Here is a 19,891-nt window from a genome sequence, read left to right as displayed (position 1 = left end):
ACTGTCACTGCAGTATTGTCACAGTCTCTTTTTTTTATGCCACAGAGAACTCAGGTTGGGGAATTGAGGCTGTTGGAAAAGTACAGTATCAATAAACTCAAGAAAACGAGGATGAACAATTTAATCACCATTTGCAGCGCATCATACTTTTCTTTTACAATGCTAGTACTCAGATATTACTGTTTGTCAGCTTGACATCAGCTGCTTTTAAGTACATCATTTATCTCACTGAATGGCTTGGTGGCAAGCTGTTTCACAAAAGGAAGGTATATGCAGTTGCACAGTGTTTCAAAGCATCAGTCTGGCCCACTTCCCCAGGTAACAACAACCTGCCATATGCACAAAACCAAGAGCTACTAGAAAAAAACACAGCAGCACCTCACTTTCAGCTTCAAAATGGAGAGAAGCAGATGCAACCAGCTTATGATTCGGGCTGCTAACACAGACAGCTGCAGCAGTTTTTTGAAGGTCACAACACACCAAGGATCTCAATGAGAATCCCTCACATACAAACAAACACTCTGCAGAGCACTTCTGCAAGCAGTCTTGTTTTTCACAGGCACCTTAAACAAAGCCATGAACCAAGCGCTTGCTTCTTCAAGAACAAAAGCTTTTCAGGTAGTTGAAGATGCAGCAAGGCAAGCACTCGGGATCAAGGAGTGTGCACATCCCTACTAATGAGAATGAAGGCTATGTCATATGAGGGGCTCGGTAGATGCCTTCTCCTGAATAGCTTCCCTGTGTAAACTATTCCAAGGGGTAAACACTTTCCCACACTGCAAACACCACTGAACTCAGCATAGATATAAGGATATTCATTGAAAAGTCTTTCACAGTACTAGGATACAATTCCCTCTATGAATTTGCGGAGTTCCTGTTATGATGTTTGCTTTGTGTTCTTGTTTTATACTGCATTCAAAGCTCTACATTAGTTCCTGTCTCTCAAGTAGTCCCAGCAAATCAAAGGTGGGATAAAATAGTGCCTACACATCTCACCTCTTCCAGTATGACAAAGATGGGAGCAATTGGGAGGTGGAGGAGGGCACAGGACCACTTTTGTTTTTCCTAATTCAAGCCCTTGAGTCATGTGAAAATTATCTGCCTGACACTGTTTTTCCTTCCAGAGACTGCATATCTGAGTTGCACTGGTATTTTATGGCAGTCTAATTATATGCTCAAAAAGTTTCCCATGAAAGAATATCAACATTTTCATTTAACTCCTTCAGGCCACATAAAATACCATGGAGCAGCAAATCTGTGCTATATTAGCTTTCATCAAGTGAGAGATACAGGCATGATGTACACAGGGAGAGGGCAGACAAGACTCACAGGCAGCTGAAAGAGCAAGAGATTATCTATGAGACAGATCTTGCTGTTTTTATGACTTTCTCATGACTCCTCTTCCTGATTTGCCTCCACTTGCTCTTCATAGGGAAAAATTTCCAATCTTATTTTTTATCTGCCAGTAAACCCGCACACCTCACCTACCTGCAGCCTACACAGTATTTCCTAGTAACACAATACAGTTACCAAAAAAAAAAAGAAGTTATTACTTCATCTGAGGGATAAACTTCAGGAAAAGCATGCAAAAAGGCAAGAGCTAATGTTGATATCCTGAAAGAGACTGTGATAATACCACTAGGATGCTATTTGCTTTTGCTTTTTGTTCCATGATACAAAAAGAAATTCCTGATTTTGAAGGTAACAGATGCCATCCAAAATAATGAATACCCAAAAAATGGACCAAAACCACTCCTGGGCTATGAATGGTTCAAAGCACTTCAGAAAGCACACTGCAAATTTCTATCGACAAACAAGAACAGAGGAGAAACAGAAAATACAAAAGGCAAATACGCTATACATAAAAGATGAAATACAGACATTTCATGGGCCTTTTCCCTAGTGTGGGCTGCCAATCTACCAAAGTGAACATTAACAGTCTTAGTTAAGAGAATATTTCTAGCTGAGTTAAACCTGGACAAGAGCTCTATCCCTTACATTGCACACAAGATATGACTTGGGAAGCACTGGGGGAGAACAGAGGCACTTCCAGCAGGTGCTGGGGGCATGGTAAGCCTAGAGCCTATGTAGCTGGGTACCTGCACTGTCAGCAGCAGAAGCTTCTTCATTTCTAGTCTTTTAAATAGCCTTTAGGAAAGTTACAGTTCTGCTCCCCTCAGCTCAATGCAAGTAAGCCTGTGGGCAGAGCACTGGTACTAGTCTCTGCAGAGACTTTTGGAATAAATTTATTACTTAAAGATGAGAAAAACAGAAAGTAAGATAAAGGGGATATACAAAATCTTTCCACGGGCAGCCAAAATACCAGTACAAGACATCCTCAGTCATATAAAACAGAAAAATCTTATCAAGTAGTCACAGGAAATCTGAAGAGAGAGATTTGTGTATCTTCAGATATGCTCTCCACTTACTTCTGACAACAGTCGCAAGACAGCCCTCCCTGCAATTCCGTGCCTCAAAGAAATTACTTGTCATTACAGGAGGGTTCCAGGACTCCAGGTCCCTGAAAACTGGGGTAGATTACTGTGGGGTTATAGCTACATCATAGATTACCAGAGTCCCACTTTGCATTTCAAAAGGTGTGTTTGCTCAGACACTGTGCCGTAAACCCACTCTTGGTAAGTTCAGTTTTTACCTGACTTTCCTCATGGCTTTTTCCATTTTCTAGCTTTGCCAAGGGCTTAGGCTTTCTTAGCTTTAAGTTGCCCATGTCAGGCTTTAGAGCATAGTCAGTTACTGCCTGCTCCTTATGCTGCTGGTTGTCTTGCAAAGGCAGCTGCCTTTCTCCTAAGACAGCAGCGTTGTCCAGATAATTTTCTTTGTTATCATCATCTCTGTAAGAAAAACAAAAATGAAATGCATCAGACAGGACTTCAGACACCTGTCAAAACATTATGAAGAACATCAACAAGATCTCAGCTATTCATGGTGTTTTAATTTTAATGTTAAATGTTTGTTGCCTACCCACCAAACAAACATTGCATATATTAGTAAAATGACTGTAAGAGGCTACTGTTTATTCAGAAATCACAAGCTAAACTACAGTTAGTATTATTACATATTCATTTGTGGAGACATTTAATGAGACTAGTTTTAGAGGCACTCTTTGGCCTCAGCTCTACATTTCATATTCCCCAAATAAAACCTGGAACTATCTTTTTCATGCAGCAGGCCTCTCCCTGTCCAATGCTTTACACTAGTTTATAATCTCACAGAAATGTTTTCACACAGAGTGATTCCTCCCTATAGTCACACCTCCCTTCTGACAGCCTTTCCTCATCTTTTTGAGGGCTTTTGTGCAGAGCAAGGAAGGTAGGCACACGAAGTAGGGTTTGAAAAACCTGAGGGATGTTTGGGTGGATGGGATAAGTATCAAATGCCACGAGTTTGGAGAAAGATTCCCCTTTATAACACCATATTCGCTGGTTTAAACAGATGCGGTTGTTCATGTATGCTCTGATAACCACTGAATCTTGAACAGATGTTTTCAATCTTTGCCTAGTTTACAAGGTGCAACCTATCCTAAGGAGACCTTGTTAGCCTTATCCACATCCAACCGATCCCACCTTAGACCTCTCTAATGCCTTCCACTGGGAACAACCCAAATGCAGGATGTGGGACTGCCTACTTAGTTTGTAGGATGAGCAGACTGGTACTACTGCTCTGAAATCCCTGGCTATTGCCTAGTTTGCAGGTGGAACTTCGGTTGTCAGCTTCATTTTTTTCCACAGAGATTCTTCAATGTGCATATCCTTGCACAGTTACAAAACTTCACTTACTACTGCTTTGTACCAGCTGCTGTACAGTAAAATACAGTGTATTAGTTTCAGAGCTCCATATGAATGAAAGTAATATGATTTGGAGCTAAAAACACAGACCATAACATATTTTCTTATAGAACGACATTTAATCCTCCTATTGTTTACATATATATAATACTAACACACACTTCCCAGAAATGGTAATAGCTACAGCAGGCAAAACCTCAGAAATTTTACATTCTTTTGACAATAAAGGTTTCTTTCTAATGGTTTAACAGAAGTACTCTGACAACTTTACTTGTTGCCAATGGATTTCAGACAAAATTTGCAGTAGCATACCTGGTGCTGCAACTGGCCACTTGATTTTCATGTACAGAGTCTGAATTCCTGTCACACCTTGAAAATAGATAGAAAATAATTGTTGATAAATAATTGCTGCTGCTGCAAAAATTTAGCTTTTAATAACATGACAGTGCAGCTCAAAATATCCATAAACACATTTCACATTTTCACACCTTAGCTGAATCGTTTAATGTCATAGCTTCTCAGTGATAGTCTACATCTCAGAGGAAGAAGAGTATTTGAAATGTTAAATGTACACAATTCGGCATATCTTTCTCAGCCAGCTGGAAATAATGACAACAAAGACTTCAGATGTTACCATAAAAATTACAGAAAAATTTTACATGAAATCCTGAGTTTTGATTGCTTATATAATATACTTCACATTCAAAAAAGAATTAGAAACAACAATTAGCTAAGGCTTTTTTTTCTCTTAGACTCACAAAAATATTAACAACAGTACAGTAGTCATTCTTTCAGCAGCAGGGAAAGGAATCCCCAAATAAATTACAAAGTGACCATTAGTCAAAAGTGAACTATCAGAATTTTTTTAAATCCACGAAGAATCATAATCAATTCAATCCCACTGTGTAAAAAATAGCAAAATTATCATAGGACTACATAATCAAAAAGAAAAGTCTGGATAAATATGCAAAACGCCAGTGTTGAACACTGTGTTGAATACTGTGCAGTGTTGCTTAATTTTGCAGAATGATACTGCTGCAAAGCCCAAGATCAATTTTTCTTCAACCAAACAAACATATATACACATACACTCCCAACAAATATGTACATACCCTTCCTGGGTATGATTTCTGGGAAAGAGTCAGGGCCCTCTCCTCACCCTCAGTTCATACTCACAGGGCACAGACACTAAGTAGGCCTGGAGCACTTGAAGTTTGCTGGCAGAGGAATCTCTTCATTATGTGGGAAGCAGCCTGTACTTCCGCTGACTTGTCAAATTTTTAGAAGAGCTGCCCGGCTTAGGACAGAGCACATCAAGTGATAAATTCATAGCTCTGCATTGCAATTTGACGGCAAGGATTTTAATATATTCCACTTTCCCACCAGTCTTCTGCCAGTATCTTTACCAAAAGCCAGACTGCTGCAGAAATTATTTAAAGGGATACCAAGTGTTTATACTTCCTGAATACATCAGCATTTGTGTGAAAGCATTCACTGCATGCAACTGGAATGTATACCTACAATTGCAGGTTCCCCCTAGTCACATAATATTCCTGCAATGGGTGCAGTTCTCCCTGCAAGGCAAACCGGGCTGACAGATGGAAGACAGAGCTTGATGCACACAGTGAATAAATTCACTGTAGAAATTCAGCTTTCTTTGCCTCTGGATGTCTGTCACACCTTCTCCTCTGATCACTCACAAATGACCTTATGGGTCTCTGAGATGAGCAAGACGTGAGGACAGGATGTAATGGGGAATATGAATATTCTCTAGTATGAAGAGGGAAGCCCAGTAGAAAAGGAGCCAGGCACCTGGATGGAAACTTTCGGCAAGGAGAAAATATAGACAGGAAGTGCACAGTGAGGAGACAGTGCCAAGGACAGCTGGATGGACAGAACTCCCAGCACAGACCCAAGAGCAGGGTGATTATGCCACCAGGTGTGCCATGCACCGTGTACTAAGCCACAGGCAACAAAGGCCAGGGACCCCCAATGGGGCCCACTCTCCCTCCCACGTGTGACACAAGAGAAGGTGGGAGGGAGCACTTCCAACACCAGCTTCACTCACCCCCTCCTGTCACCAGTCAGCACACTCAGAAGTCTTCACTCACAGAAGGCCATTTTGGCAACTGGGAACACTCTCTGGAAGTACAGTGGGTGACTGAGCACAGGTCCATCAGCCAAGGCTATGTGTGCGTATTTGGGTGCACACACCTTAACCAGGGGAAGTGCCCTCGGCGATCACCTTCCCTCATCTGGCTGTAATAAGGGTGATCTGGAGAAGCGCAAAGCCTAACTCGGCATGCAGTAACGGGTTAAAGTTATAAATCAAGACAGGTTATAAATACTCTGTGAGCACAATAAGCTGTATTTAAGTAACAAGATAGCAGTAGATATGAAAGATAAGCAATGGTGAATCATAGAAGACAGTGACCATCATGCAATGAAAAAGACTATGAGGCAGTTCAGAAGCACAAAATCTGAAAGGGTGAATAGACTTTTTTCTCTCTGCAGGAATAAACATTAACCAAGGAAACACACTCGCACAAGATGCTGCTTGAGGCTAAGATCATAGCAGAACTTTTAAAAGATGAATTCACGATATAATGAAAATATCCACCATGAAAGCACAGTGTTTTTACATTGGTTTCTTTTAGAAATGCAGCTTATGTGTTCATGCCACTTGTCTGTACGTACAAACACACAGATGCTCACACTCATCTCTTCCCACTTGTAAATCTCATTGCCCAACTTCAGCTGCATTTAACAGCTAGAGGGATACTCAAGAATTTGGTAAGTCTTGTGAAAGCTTGTGGCCATGCAGTAGGGAGAGTTCCGACCAACAGAAAAACTGCAGCAGCATCAAACTCTTTCCTAAAAAATCAGAGTATACACCAGAACAGCTTTAAGTCATAAATTCATATGGGTTGAAGCTTAGAATGGGCATGAAATATGCCTTTTGACATATGGGATGGGATCCCAGTCTAGACAGACTGCTGCTCTGACTCTCTATAGCAATGCCTCTGTACATTTCTTCCAGAGAACTCTGTTTTAGTGGGACTGGCTTTTTATTTTTCCATTTTCACCTTTCCATAGGAGCCATTTCAGTACAGCTGGAAAACTGCTTCCTTTTGCAGATTTGACCTTTAAGATGTTCATATCAACTGCTTCTCCACCTGGCTGCACGCATGGCTTGCTGGGAGCATAGCAGCCCCAGGCACTTGCTTTATGTGGAGAAATGTTCCTGAAAGCATTGTTTCAGTGATTTTATGTCATTCAGGAAGCCCTGATTTTTTTCTTTGCCACAAGTAAAGACAAAATGTCAATGGGGTTGTCTAAATTGCACGGCAAGCTCCCTCTTTATTCTGTTAAACAGAAGTACCTCTTTTCAGAGATGGCTAGCACAAACAATTAGTGCTGAAATCAGTAAGAATTATGTATCCTCAGCAGTTCTCAAAACAGGCTCTTTGGGGAGGCTTTAAAACAGGATTTAGGGAAACCAACTCTGGAAACCAGGTTTGTTCATTTGGACAATGATTTTCAGATGATGATGTTCGCTTGCTTTGTTTTCTAAAAGCATGTTACTACTTCTGTGTTTGGGAAAATAAGATTAAAAATCAAAGCCCCTGAAACAAAACCAACAACAGCTTAAATGAGGGAGATTCAGCCTGCAGGCAGTTCCTAGCCCAGCTCTGCCACGCTGCTGCCTCTCACTCCACACAGCACGGGCTGCACCCCTCTCCTCCTCCCTTTTACGAGGGCAGTACTGATGCTTTGCTGTCAGCTTTTCTGCCATCCTAGCCCTTATCATAATGTCACACAAAGCACCACAGAGCAAAGCTATCACTTTCAGGTTCTAGAAAACCTCAAGAGTGAGGCAGGCACCAGGCCACACCAGGGGAACATGGAAACAATGGGTGTATTTAGGGGACAGAGCAAAGGAAAGGAGACAAAAATATGAAAAATGTACTATCTGAAATCTGGCTATTCTTCTGTGAAGGAGGAGCATCCCAGAATTTCACATACCACAATTAATCACTTAACTTACAGGTACACAAAAAAAAAATAATTTAAAATGACTTACTGATTTAACTACCTCCTCTCAAATCTTTCCGTATTTACCACAATCACACAGAAAGAGGGACTAATTTAAAATATCAACTAAAGTAAGGCAGGAATGTAGGAGAGATTAATTATTTGTATCCCTAAGAAATATTGCTTATATTTTCCCATAGTGATTTTGACAATATGTTGGGATGGCTCAGACCAAATTACAACTTGGCCTGCTTTTCAGAGTGTATTCTCTCCCCACAACACTTAGGCAAACACATCACAGTCCAGGTAGGGTTTTTTAAACTATGAGTGTTTTAGCAGTGTAGAACTCACCTAATATACAAACAAATCTATAAATCATCTCCTTCCTGAGAAACTGCTTGGCACATTACTGCTGAAGAGTCTTCCCTAAAAGCTTTTGAAACAATCAGAAGCGTGCAAAATAATGAGAGAGAGAATACGTAAACTGAAACATTTTAGACTGAAATAAAAAAAAGACCATTTCATTTGTAATCCTTCCTAAACTCTTCACCTTTCTAACTTTCTAATGTCCTGTTTTGTTGTCTCTCTAAAACAACAACAAAATCAACAGACATATCCTTATGATCATGATATAGATGAAAACCCTTCCAACGAGTTTATGGAATTGATTACAAAGAAACAATGTATTTGGTGCTTGGTCCATCTAAATAATGTATGATTATTTTTTCAAAATATTTGCAAAGAATTCTTTTTCTTACTAATGTATGCAGGAAGTACAGAGCATGTGTTCAGACATACTTGAGTTTGTTAAGATCATCAGTACCAGAAACGAGCAATATATTCACAGGAGATTTATCCTACACTGAAGTCATGCACTTAAACATGTGTGATGTGCATCATATTTATATCCTCCTAGAAAGGTATTTCATTGCTAAATGGTCAAAAAAATAGTAAAAGCAGCTGTTTTATGCAACACTTCCCATATTCTCAATAATAAAATTAGATTACAGAAAACTGAATTAAAACATATGACAGAAAGCTTGGGACTTCTCACATAGTACTTACAATTATTCTCTACAGTAGCTAAACTCAGCATTCTTATTTAAAAATAAGGCACATCTTTAAAGTGTTCACTTACTCTGCTAAAGCTGTGGTGTTGAAGGAATTATCCTGAATGCTGAAACAGAAACAAGAAAACATCAGACAAGTCAGCAAAGCAGGCAGGCTCCCTGTATCCTTCTCAGTTGTAAGAACACATGCACAAACATGGCATTGCAAGGCAAGTCTCTGTGTGTTAGCTCTACATGCACGACTGTACCTTCGGCTGCTCTGCACATGCTCATAATCAAGGAACCATAGGGATTAGCCCTACAGCACTCACAAAGCCCATCCAGCAGTGCTTTGAATTAATACGGCGATGCAGGTAGTCCGTGAGGCTCAGAAAAGGATCATGTTCTTTTGTAACTGTAACACTGCTGCTAATACAGTCTTAGGTTTACAAACAAGTATTCGGCATTCTGTCCTTTAAATGCCTGTTCTATGTAATTGGCTCATCAAACACAATGTTGTTTTTATTACTTAAATAGGGCTGCTCAGCTAAGATCTCTGGATGTTTTTTCTTCTTGTTTGGTGGTCTCTTACATGCTCAGCTCGTGGCCAGACCCCAGGGGAAGCTATGAAAAAATAATCTAGTAGAAAGGACAGTTCAAGTAGCAAAAGGCTATTAAGCAAACCACAAGCAATAGACGAAACCATTCCTATGAAAGGAATAGGCTGCTGCCCTCCTGCAGCAAAATGTTTCAGACCTGATGTAATATATTCACTGAGGGTCAACTCAGGATACAGTAAACGGCTGGTTTTGAGGCAGCAGTGGAATTCCCCCTCAAACAACACCTCTCAAAGCCAGTAAATACACTCTTGGATCATTCTGAAATCTTAGAGCAGCACAAAACAAACAAAATCCATTCTCACTGATACATATCAGAACTCGGATTATTATTATTTTTTTGTTGTTGTTTTTGCTTGGGAGGAAGCAGAGAAGGCAGTGCAGACAACAGCGTCTTATAAGCACTCCTGTTTGTGACAATGGCACCTCACAGACGCCAGCAGCAAGCAGAGCAGGGATACAGAGAGGTACAGCGTCCCCCTCCCTGCAGCAGCTTGTGTTGCTGCATGGTATCGACACATTTCCCAGGTGGCAGCAGCAGGCAGGAGCCACAGACGTGACAATTTCCCTTCTCTCACCAACAGTGCTGGCAGTGCATCTTTTCTTCATCTCTTCCCAGCCTTCCTACCTGCTTGCACAGACTATTCGCTCTTTTCTTTCCTGTATTTGTATATGTATCAATTCATATCACAGCACAAATTATCTGGGGATCAGAATATTACAGCCAGTCTCTAGGGACTTCTGCCCTACAAAGAAACAGGTTTTGTGAGAGAAGGGCAAACAGAAAAACTAAGTTTAATAATTAGCATTTATAACTTGCCCTAGACGGAGAAGTTCAATTTTTCTCCTCCTGTTTCTAGCTATTCGGGTCTGACTGTACAGATCTAAATTCATTTTTTTGTTTTTCTATTTGCAGGACAGCACCTGAACAAAAGGTATGCTTCTAGCTGTTGTGGCAATCAAAAACTCAGTTTGCATGCTAAAAAAAAAAAAAAAGTGGAGGGCAACTAAAAAATCTTAAATTACTTTTATAAATATACTTCAGAATCTGTAAATGCTTGGCTCTTGATTTTAAATGCTGAGGCTAACTTTACAGCTAGCATTTCAAGTGTGCAACGGAGGAATCACAGCTTTTTATCACAAAATCAGACTGACAAGCATCACAGCTTGATTAGAGCAGAGCTTAAAGAAACACTACATTTTTATCCCTACTCTCCTTCCTATACATGCACAAGAAGGAGAATGAAAACAAGGATTTTATAAACATAACTTCTCCATTTCTAACTGTAAAGTTAAGGTCAAATTCTCTGCTAATTCACTCCCTGTGCAAACATACTGCAGTGCTTTCTTGTTATTACTAATAACAGAACATGACTGAAGACCGGTTTGTAAAATAGGGAGGCTTTGGACGGAGACCAACTTTAAAATGTCATCTCTTGCATTGTTTGTATGAACTTCAGTGCTAAACAGCTGTTGCTAAATCTCTTCTAGGCAAGCACTTTAAATTTATTTCAGGTCACTAACAAACTTCCATTTGTTTTAAAGATGGTGTTTGACCAGTGTTATGGGATAGTCTCTTTTTGCAAGGTTGTGAAATCATCTGGGGGGGAAAACAAACAAACAAACAAGATTTCACATAAAACAGAGTAACATCAATAAATAAAGAAAATAAAGGCCAGCTAAAACCAGGATCCTGTTTCAGAGCTAATCTTCCAACCAGACAGATGAAGCCATCCTATTCCTGGGGGAGCCCAAGGGAGCAACTATTGCAGACTCACAATAACTTCACCTCTTTTCTTTTACTCCCAGAAGGAAGGAATTTCTCTTTAAGGGGAAACACTTATTTCACCAGTGATGTTGGCTTGGCCCTATTGGCTAACCCCACTTCCTTTCATGTGCTTCCCATCCACACGCTCTGGGCAAGACCAGAACACGACGAGTCAGGTGCGGCAAAGCCAAAGATGCTCAAACCTGCATCTTTTTTGCTTCTAAGCTCCAAGCACAACCTCCTCATTTTCAGTAATGAAGTTAAAGTCAATCAGGCTTGAAATGCTATAAAACATCACTCTTCAACATACTGAAATTTGCAGTGCCTGGTATATTTTGTCACCACTTTCACATGATGTGTCTGGTCTCTCATCATCCTGATGAAAATAATGCTACACCCGTATGTGAAGTGAGCATTGGACTATGCCACTGAAGAGCAAGTATACTTTTAAGGACATTATATTTTGAAGTCGTTAAAATACATCTTTTTATTCTCAAAATAAAGGACTTTAAATCAGTTTTTCCTTTCTTACGTCTAGTGGTTTAAAGGATTTATATTTTTCCAATATCCTAACTATGGAAAGAAAATTTTGTCTTTAAAAGCTTCCTATTTTATATCCAGTTTTGTTTTCACCCTCTTTTGCCAAAAGTTGATCAAACCAACATAAATATCACATGCCAGCTGTCAGCTGGCAATAAATATAGAGGACTCCAAAGCAAACATCTACCTATATTCTGGAGATATTGGGATTCAGAAATATGTTGCTGTTCACTTCTTAAAATTTGAGTAAAATATTGTCTTTTTATGGTTGACAAATAGATTGGCATAGAAATTTCATTATTTTTTTGTTTGTATCATCAAGAGAATTACTGCTAGCTCAGGAGGAAGGCTGAGATGGGAATCAGTTTAGCCTCTAGCTCAGTTTTGCATGTAATAGACACATGCACAATACAGATTGTAGATTCATAAACTCCGAGCAACATTAGTTGGCACTATAAACATATCAGCCAGTGAATGCTATACAAAGACAGTATGGTCTATTTGCAGAAGACTTCAAAAGAAGAGAGAGGTAGCGAGACAATTCAAATGTGATCATACAGGCAGAGGCCAGACTGTAATTTATGTGCAAATAGTAGTTCTGGCTTCAGGAGTACAGAAGAAAGCCCAATGATCAAGATCAAAAGGCCAGACAAAAAGGAGGAATGGTAAAACCTGCCAAGCTGCAGCTGTCTGAATGGTCACCCACCTGCAGACTTCCTGGCAGTTTGGTTTCACCGAACAACAGAACCTTAGCCACAATTTCCAGACTTTGCCCATCTGAGTAAATGACTGTATTCTCCTAAGGGGATTTCTGACTCAAGTAAACGACGAGGCTTTTCAATTTTAACCACAGAATAATGAAGAATTTGTATTGGGAAATAACCTGTATGTTTAGAGGGAGAATTACTTATTTGCAAAGAACTCTAATCTCTCAAAGGTTCTGGTAAAGTTAGAATTTGTGCATTTAATATCTACTATCTGATAACGACAAATTCAGTGCAATCCTACAGGGTGTGATTAACATTTATTGCAAGACTGTGTTCTTTACTACTATTTGTTATTCCACAGAGTCCAAAGTGCTTGTGCTGAAATGGCTGCATCAAAGGCAATTACATTTTGCACTACAGTTAGGCCATACAAGGGAGCTGCACTAGACGCTATGGAGGGACACGAGAGACATGGTACGACACGCTGCGCATGATGAGGAGGCCAAGGCGGCTCCCTCCTGTCTGGGAAGATGTTACTCATGTTCCACTACCCAAATAAAGGGAAAGTTAGAATGAGCTCTCCCCTGCTGCCTCTCCGGGTTAAGTCAAGTCATCCCTGCCAGAACCAGCTGAGCTCAGAGACTCATAAAAACATTGAGCAAATTTGTTTGCCTTGGAGTATGTGTGCTCCTGCCAAGTAGCAATACCCTGAAGTGCTCCAACAGTCCATCATCCCCCTCTCAGACTGTACCAACACAGAGATACACTCAATCTTACCTGTGCACACACAAACTACATATGCTTTTATGAACAAAATACATTCACTCACCAAACAGCAGATTAAATATGTTTGCTTGTCAGGTCACACTGCTACTTCTGAGGTCACAGTTATGACAGAACACTTTCATTTAAGCAGAAAACAAACTGATGGACTCTGCAGTCACTCATCTCCACCTTCAGCACGTCTGTTCTCTTCCAACACACAGGGATTTTTTATGGGATAAGAGCAGGGATCATTCTGCAGGAAATGTTAGCGCTGTGGATCATTCCAGTGCTCTGCCCTTTCTTCATGAGGGATCCTGCAGGATATTTTTGCTACTCTCCAATCAGTAAGGCATAAACCAAGGAACTGCCGTGTGAGAGAGAAGCCATATGCTTCTTTCCTGTAGTGATAAATACTGAACGATACATTCAAGCAGCTGAAAATATTCATGTGTTCACTGACTTGCTTGCTTGACATGCTGTCTGCCTTTTTACGGGTGACATTCTCAGAGACATCAGAAAACATCTTAAGACAAATTAAACTAAAATACAGCAATTACATGTAGGAGCCGGTTTGTGAGCACTCAGTCCAGTTTCTCTATCTTTGATTCTCCCAGTGACCTAATTAGCACATCATCTGAGTTAATGGACCTGGGGGAAAAAAGCATTCAGCTGATCTTGCTGTATGTCTTAAAATGCATAGACATGCTCACACACGAAGAGACTCGAGCGGAGTGTAGGTGCAGACACAGTTGTTGTCATCCATTCCAGGGCAATTCTATAAAGCATATATATGTTGGATTCGATAAAGTTTTGTGTAACTGCGTAGACTTTCAGGGTTACATTTTCTGAAGATGAGTTAGTGAGCAATTAAACCGCACATACGTCGTTGCTCAAGCCTTCTGAGCACTGGGCCCGTAAGTCCCATACACACTTCATAATACATCCAAGTTTGTACTGGGGGAGGTATGTCTACCCTGTAGTCCAAAATACACAGCCCCACACCAGTCAAATCCCTAGCCTTTCAAAAGGAAAAATATCATGGAAATGCACAATTTTATGCAGACTGGAAATTCTGATTTGTGAACCACTTCATTCCCATTGCTTAGGTTACATTTCTGTTGCTCTGGTGCATACACCTGCTGTGCTACTGGTGCCCTGGTTAGTTAGCACAAGCAAACTTCATACGGGTCTGCAGACTTGAGTAAGTGTGCTAAGTTATTTTGTTTTGGAAATACAGATTTGTACCTCAAAGCCTGTTATTAAAGAACAAGCTGCTTTATGAAGTCCAGTCATCTCTGTTGAAAATCGTCATGCAGAGATGCCCAAGTATCATTATCCAGCATGCACTAGGCTGGCTGACAAACTCAACTGTACCAGTCAAACTGGTGCTGGTGTCTGAACCATTACAGACACTAACACTTGCTTGACTGCAGTCATCCACTGCAGGTAATTTGGTATTGCCACAGATGACAAAACAATTTCCAGCAGGCTTACACCAACATTGGGCTAGACTCAACAGAGCACTAATTCAAAATCAAGTTTGTCTTCTGAGCATCCCAGACTGATTACTTTAGAGAAACACACTACTTTTCCCTAGAAAACATTGGAAAACGTTTATGTTATTACTATTACATAGAGTATGAACACGAAAATTAAGGAAAGTTCCATAGCTTATGTTATTTCATCTGTTCACGTACAACAGCCTTACACAACACCAAAAAGACCTAGTCAGAAATAGAAAATAGTTCTGGAATTCAGTCTCAAAATTCAAGAATGTCCTTTTCTTTCTAAGAGTACAGATCTTGCTGAACAACTTGAATGTGACCATATAGGTAAAGGCCAGACTGTAATTCATGTGCAAGAAAGCCAAACTAAAGTTAATGTGCATAGTGTTCCTAGCATTTTCCAATACAGAATTAAATGGAAAGGTGAACTTGAGCTCAACCTTATTTTCAAAAGGCGGAGCATTTGAAAGTAAATGGAATAGCAAGCAAACTGCTGCTCGTACCTTCAAGAAACATTAAAGCCTTTTTCTGTTAGGTCTTTGCATCTGTAGACACATGGAGCCACCCAGTCAGTTTGGTTCAAGTTAAGCCCAGACATGACAAAGATATGCCATGTATGTATGAAGGTGCCCTCATGACTCTTTTCTGTCTCTTCAGGGAATGACAGTGGCCATTTAGAATAAGGCTGACTATGCTGGGCAATCTACTTTTTTTCCTGAAAGGAAAAAATAAGCAAGAAAGTATACACATGCTTTTACTCAGAGCTCTTCCTCATTTACTTGTGAGGTGCTTTGCAAACCACTAACTCCCACCTAACTAACACAGTAGTAACACTTGACTTTGCTTCACCTGCAGCTTTATCCTTCCAAAAGCACATGAGCCAGAATGATAGAAAATGAAATCTAAACCAGTGTAGAAATCACATAATAATATTAACTTAAAACAAACACTGCTTGATGCCAGAGCTTATTCTCAGTGACATATAGGCAAAATCTCTTAAATTAGAATTATCAAAGAGCTTCATTATCATTAATAACATGTTTTCAAGGCCTGGCCCTCTCCCCCAGCATGCACTGTGCACCACATGACAACTGCTGACTGGTCCTGGTGATGTCTGAGGGACAGTTCGGATAACATTAAAAACAGACTCACACTCAGTCCTCTCTAAGCCCCTTTCAAGTTTACAAAACATGAGTGTGTGCACTTCTACCACTCGGTTACAAGGAAACACCAACAGGCAGCTCTCTGAGGCAGGTGTACTGGTGGTCCACACAGAGCCACGCTAGTTTACACCACCTGAGGATGCTGCACAAGTACTTATAGCCCAGCACATACAATCCATTTGATATGATGTGCCTCATCAATTGGTATAATACAAATATTTATATGTCCTTTTCTAAATTCACTGCATGTGCTGCATAAATCTAAAAGCAAGATATATCCAACTTCTCACAGGCACCTTTGGAGCTACCCTCCTCCCCCTGTCTAGATGTCAATTCTGCACAATATTTCTTCCCAGCTATCTTACCTCTCATTGAGAGGAAAAGCTACTCATGTGGCTAGGAATTTTGGGCAGGGAGAAAAGACAGAAGAGAGAATAATCTGGCTGGCAAAAGGAAAGAAACTGATACTGGAGGAAATAAAAGGACAGCATGAAAGAAACAGCACATACAAAACAAGTAACATGAGCAACGAATCACAACATAAAATGCAGTTGTGATAGGCAGATGGGGGAAATCCCTTCCTTTAGTTATGGGCATTAGCTCATCTAGTTTTGTAGCTCCAGTTGCTCATTCTCATTTCCATTATGAAACATGCATGGTAATGAATCCCACCTTTTTTCTTTTTTTTTTTTCAAGTTGTTTTTCTGATTTTCTATTCACTCCAATGTATAGTCAATGACATTTGAAAACTGCTGATTCAGACCATTAACTTTCTCAATATCATGATCCATTGACATCAGAAAAATCTCATCAGTTATGGCACATTCGTCTGCACTTGTATTTCACCAAAAAGCCGTGAATAAGCCAGTCAACATTAGCAGTCACAGTCAGTGGTCAACTCTTGCTCAGCTTCTACCTATCTGTTTTAATTTCTTCTCATAAAAAGTAGTCCTCTTTTATTCAGCTTCTATTTCTATCCAAGCTCCCAATCTGTGCTAGTATCCTACCACCTACTATTTTAATTTCCCTAAAGGATGATGCATCACTCCTCAGCACAGATAAAAGTTTGCTTTTCAGAAGTTTCAGAAAGTGTTTTAACTCATGCATTTAACTCTACACCCCACCCCCCCCCCCCCCCCCATTAAGCACATATATATGTTAGGTTAAGGGAAACACAGAAAATTCTATTTTACCTGAACATACATTCTCAGCAGATTACGTCTTTCAGCATAGTAGAACTGGTGGGACAAGACAGCACTCTACAGAAATTAAATAATATAATCCTGTAACATAATATTCAGCTTTGTGGCATAAAACCAGAACCCTACAGAAAACGTAAATAAAAGGCACAGAGATGTCTTATACATATGTCCAAATTTACCTTCTCATTACTTAAAAGCCTTTCCTTTTGTTTGATGGCTGTTTGGGGAAAAGATAAACCTGTTGCAGGCACTGAAACGTAAGAAACACAGGACCTAATTTCAATACAAAACTGAGGAAATATCCACATAACTACATGTCATCTGCATTCTGCTTTTTACCGTCCTGCCGCACCGCATATTGCTTAAGAGAGTGTGCTTTTATCTTGCGAGCTGGCTTGGCTCCCTTGCCATGCAAGAAGTATCCTGAGATAGCAGTGAGCTCAAGTATGTCTGCAGACATGTCCCGTGCAAGAGACTCTGGTACATCTCCATTTCTCAGGTAGCAGACCTTCCTGCTCTCTTACCAAGACGTGAATTTTGACATAGCTGGTCCGCAGGTGATCTGTCACCCTGGGCACCACTCAAAGATCCTTACGATAGCCCACAATTTCCAGTCTTGAGGGCAGGTCCTCTTCCAAGGATCAAGACAAATCTTAACCAGACTCCGCAGGAGCCGACTTTTCATTCTGACTTAGACTACCTCACAGAGGTCTCCAGAATTAGTTCGCTGAACTGATATAAGCACACACAGTGGACACCAGTCAGTCCTTTGGTTATAAAACACGTCCCTCATGCTCTTTTTCAGTTGGTTATTTGTTTTAACATGTTCTCATCCAAGGTTAGCAACAGCTTTTAAGGCACAGAAAGAACTTGCATGTGAGATTTTTTTCTGGAATGACCTTGTGCAGCTTTACAACTGATGACACTGAACAAATGACCCCTTCTCATACAAAGTTGGCCTCTACGAAAACTATTCGTGACTCAAGTATTTCCTGTATAGATCTGCAGAAATGAAGCAGAAGCATATGGGAAAGACATTTGTACTGACAGCAGCTTTACCATTTTTGCTATCTATTGCAACAGTTTTGTTACAAAATGGCAGTGAAAATTGTTTTTCTCTTTGGAGGCATTTGAATTCTTTGTTGTAAGCACATTGAGTGCTCTTCATGACATCATCACATTTTCTAACTCAAATTGTTTGTCCCCAGACCTCTTTGATAAATTAGAGAAAATTGGTTTTGGTTTTAGGTTATTCAGCAGAGACTCAAAAATAAGAAAGATGTTTTCATTCTAATTTTAGTAATATTTTTCATCTAGCAACCATGCAGCACCAATCATAAAGACACCAGTCATGGAAGAAAGCCTTATTTCTAGGTGAGCTATCCATTTTGGAGAGAATCAGAGATTTCAGAAAAATTCCCAAAAGCAGAACCAGTGGAAAAAAAAAATCCTTGAAACCTCATCTGTAATATCTATTTTCTTTCTGTAATGATTGCATGGAAACATAGTTTTGTCTTTATATTAACAAAAGTGCTGACAGTACTTTTTAAAAAACAGCAATGAATATTGCAGTCTAAATGTAGGCATATTCACGAATATTCAAAGCTACAGTAATTCCCCTCTCTTTTCTGATGCTTGGAGAACTACAGCCTACACTTTTTAGCCCAAATCCAGTCTCCCAAACCCACATTTAAGCACCTACACAGTTTCAGACTAATTTTGGTAGCCACCAAGCTGAAAACATTTGGCCAATACATATTATGCTAAATTTATTTCTAGAATGATGGTTGTAAGGGCTCTGTGATTATGCCTAACACCACAGCTGTGTTGATGCACGTTCACTACAAATATAGAAAAAAAAAAAAAAAAAAAACAACATCCAAACCCAGCTTCAACAGTTATTAAGCCATCAACTCCGTTACCATGTCAGGACATATTTTTGTCCCCCCTTCACATTTGTTTGAACTGTTCTCCACAGACCATCTCCATCCTGTATAACTATCCCAAAGCTCCCACCTCAGCTGCTGTGGGTGGCTTACAGGCTCATGTAAGCCAAGATAACTATTAACATCTCAAATTAACCCCCACAGAAATGGTGCAAATCCCAGACTGATGGTGAGGTCCCTTACTTGCTCATCTCTCTCTTCAACCTGACACTTGGCACATATTTCATTGCTTGTTTTATGCAGCCAGCGACTCAGTGGTTGAAAGAATGAGCCAAACAATGACACTGTAAACTGACCAATGTAAAAATGTATTCAGATAGGGAGGGCATCACACAGAGTAGGGAAAAAACATTCTCCAAAGCAGTAATATTTCTTAATACAGCATTACTCATAGCTATGTGGGGAAATAGGAAAACCAGATAATCTATAGCTAGAAAAAACTGAGCATGACTCAATTCAAGTGACTCATGGTTGTGACTAACCTGTTTAATAGCTCTCTTTTTAAAAGTCAGCCTTTAAATCATTTCTGTGTGTCTGTTCTCAATTGCCTTGCATTCCATAATCTTGAAATGATTACCAAAGCAGAATCACGGTGTAAATCTAAGCAAATAAATGGAGCTTGAAGTTTTAAATAAAACATGTAGAAAGTTAGCATTAGGAAAGTTTTTTTGTTTGTTTTTTTTTTTTTCTAGAATCTAGCAGAATCTAAAAGAAATAAAAAAGACTTATATCTTTGTCAAGCATAAGGCAAATACAACTGAACACCAGACTAGAGGGATGCAGAGCTG

The 19,891-nt window shown here is 39.9% G+C and overlaps 1 protein-coding gene across 21 annotated transcripts in view; it reads right to left on the bottom strand.

Annotated features, from left to right (window-relative positions):
• Window positions 1–19,891, bottom strand: part of FAM13C (family with sequence similarity 13 member C) — a 132,130-nt gene that overhangs the window by 41,771 nt on the left and 70,468 nt on the right. For 20 of the 21 annotated variants that reach the window (XR_010832799.1, XR_010832800.1, XM_048069367.2 and 17 more), the window contains 3 exons: window positions 8,980–9,018; window positions 4,119–4,175; window positions 2,654–2,852 (listed from right to left, as the gene is read on the bottom strand). Coding sequence is in view for 19 of the 21 variants with exons in the window: in XM_048069367.2 (XP_047925324.1) it covers window positions 2,654–2,852; window positions 4,119–4,175; window positions 8,980–9,018 (295 nt within the window). In the remaining 2 variants the exon portion in view is untranslated. The remainder of the gene's footprint in view (window positions 1–2,653; window positions 2,853–4,118; window positions 4,176–8,979; window positions 9,019–19,891) is intronic. The other variant, XM_048069370.2, reaches the window with a different exon arrangement.

The sequence above is a fragment of the Anser cygnoides genome, chromosome 7 (assembly GCF_040182565.1).
Source record: "Anser cygnoides isolate HZ-2024a breed goose chromosome 7, Taihu_goose_T2T_genome, whole genome shotgun sequence".
NCBI lineage: Eukaryota > Metazoa > Chordata > Aves > Anseriformes > Anatidae > Anser > Anser cygnoides.
The sequence above is the reverse complement of the archived record's forward strand: the minus strand, read 5'-3'. Positions and strand labels throughout refer to the sequence as shown.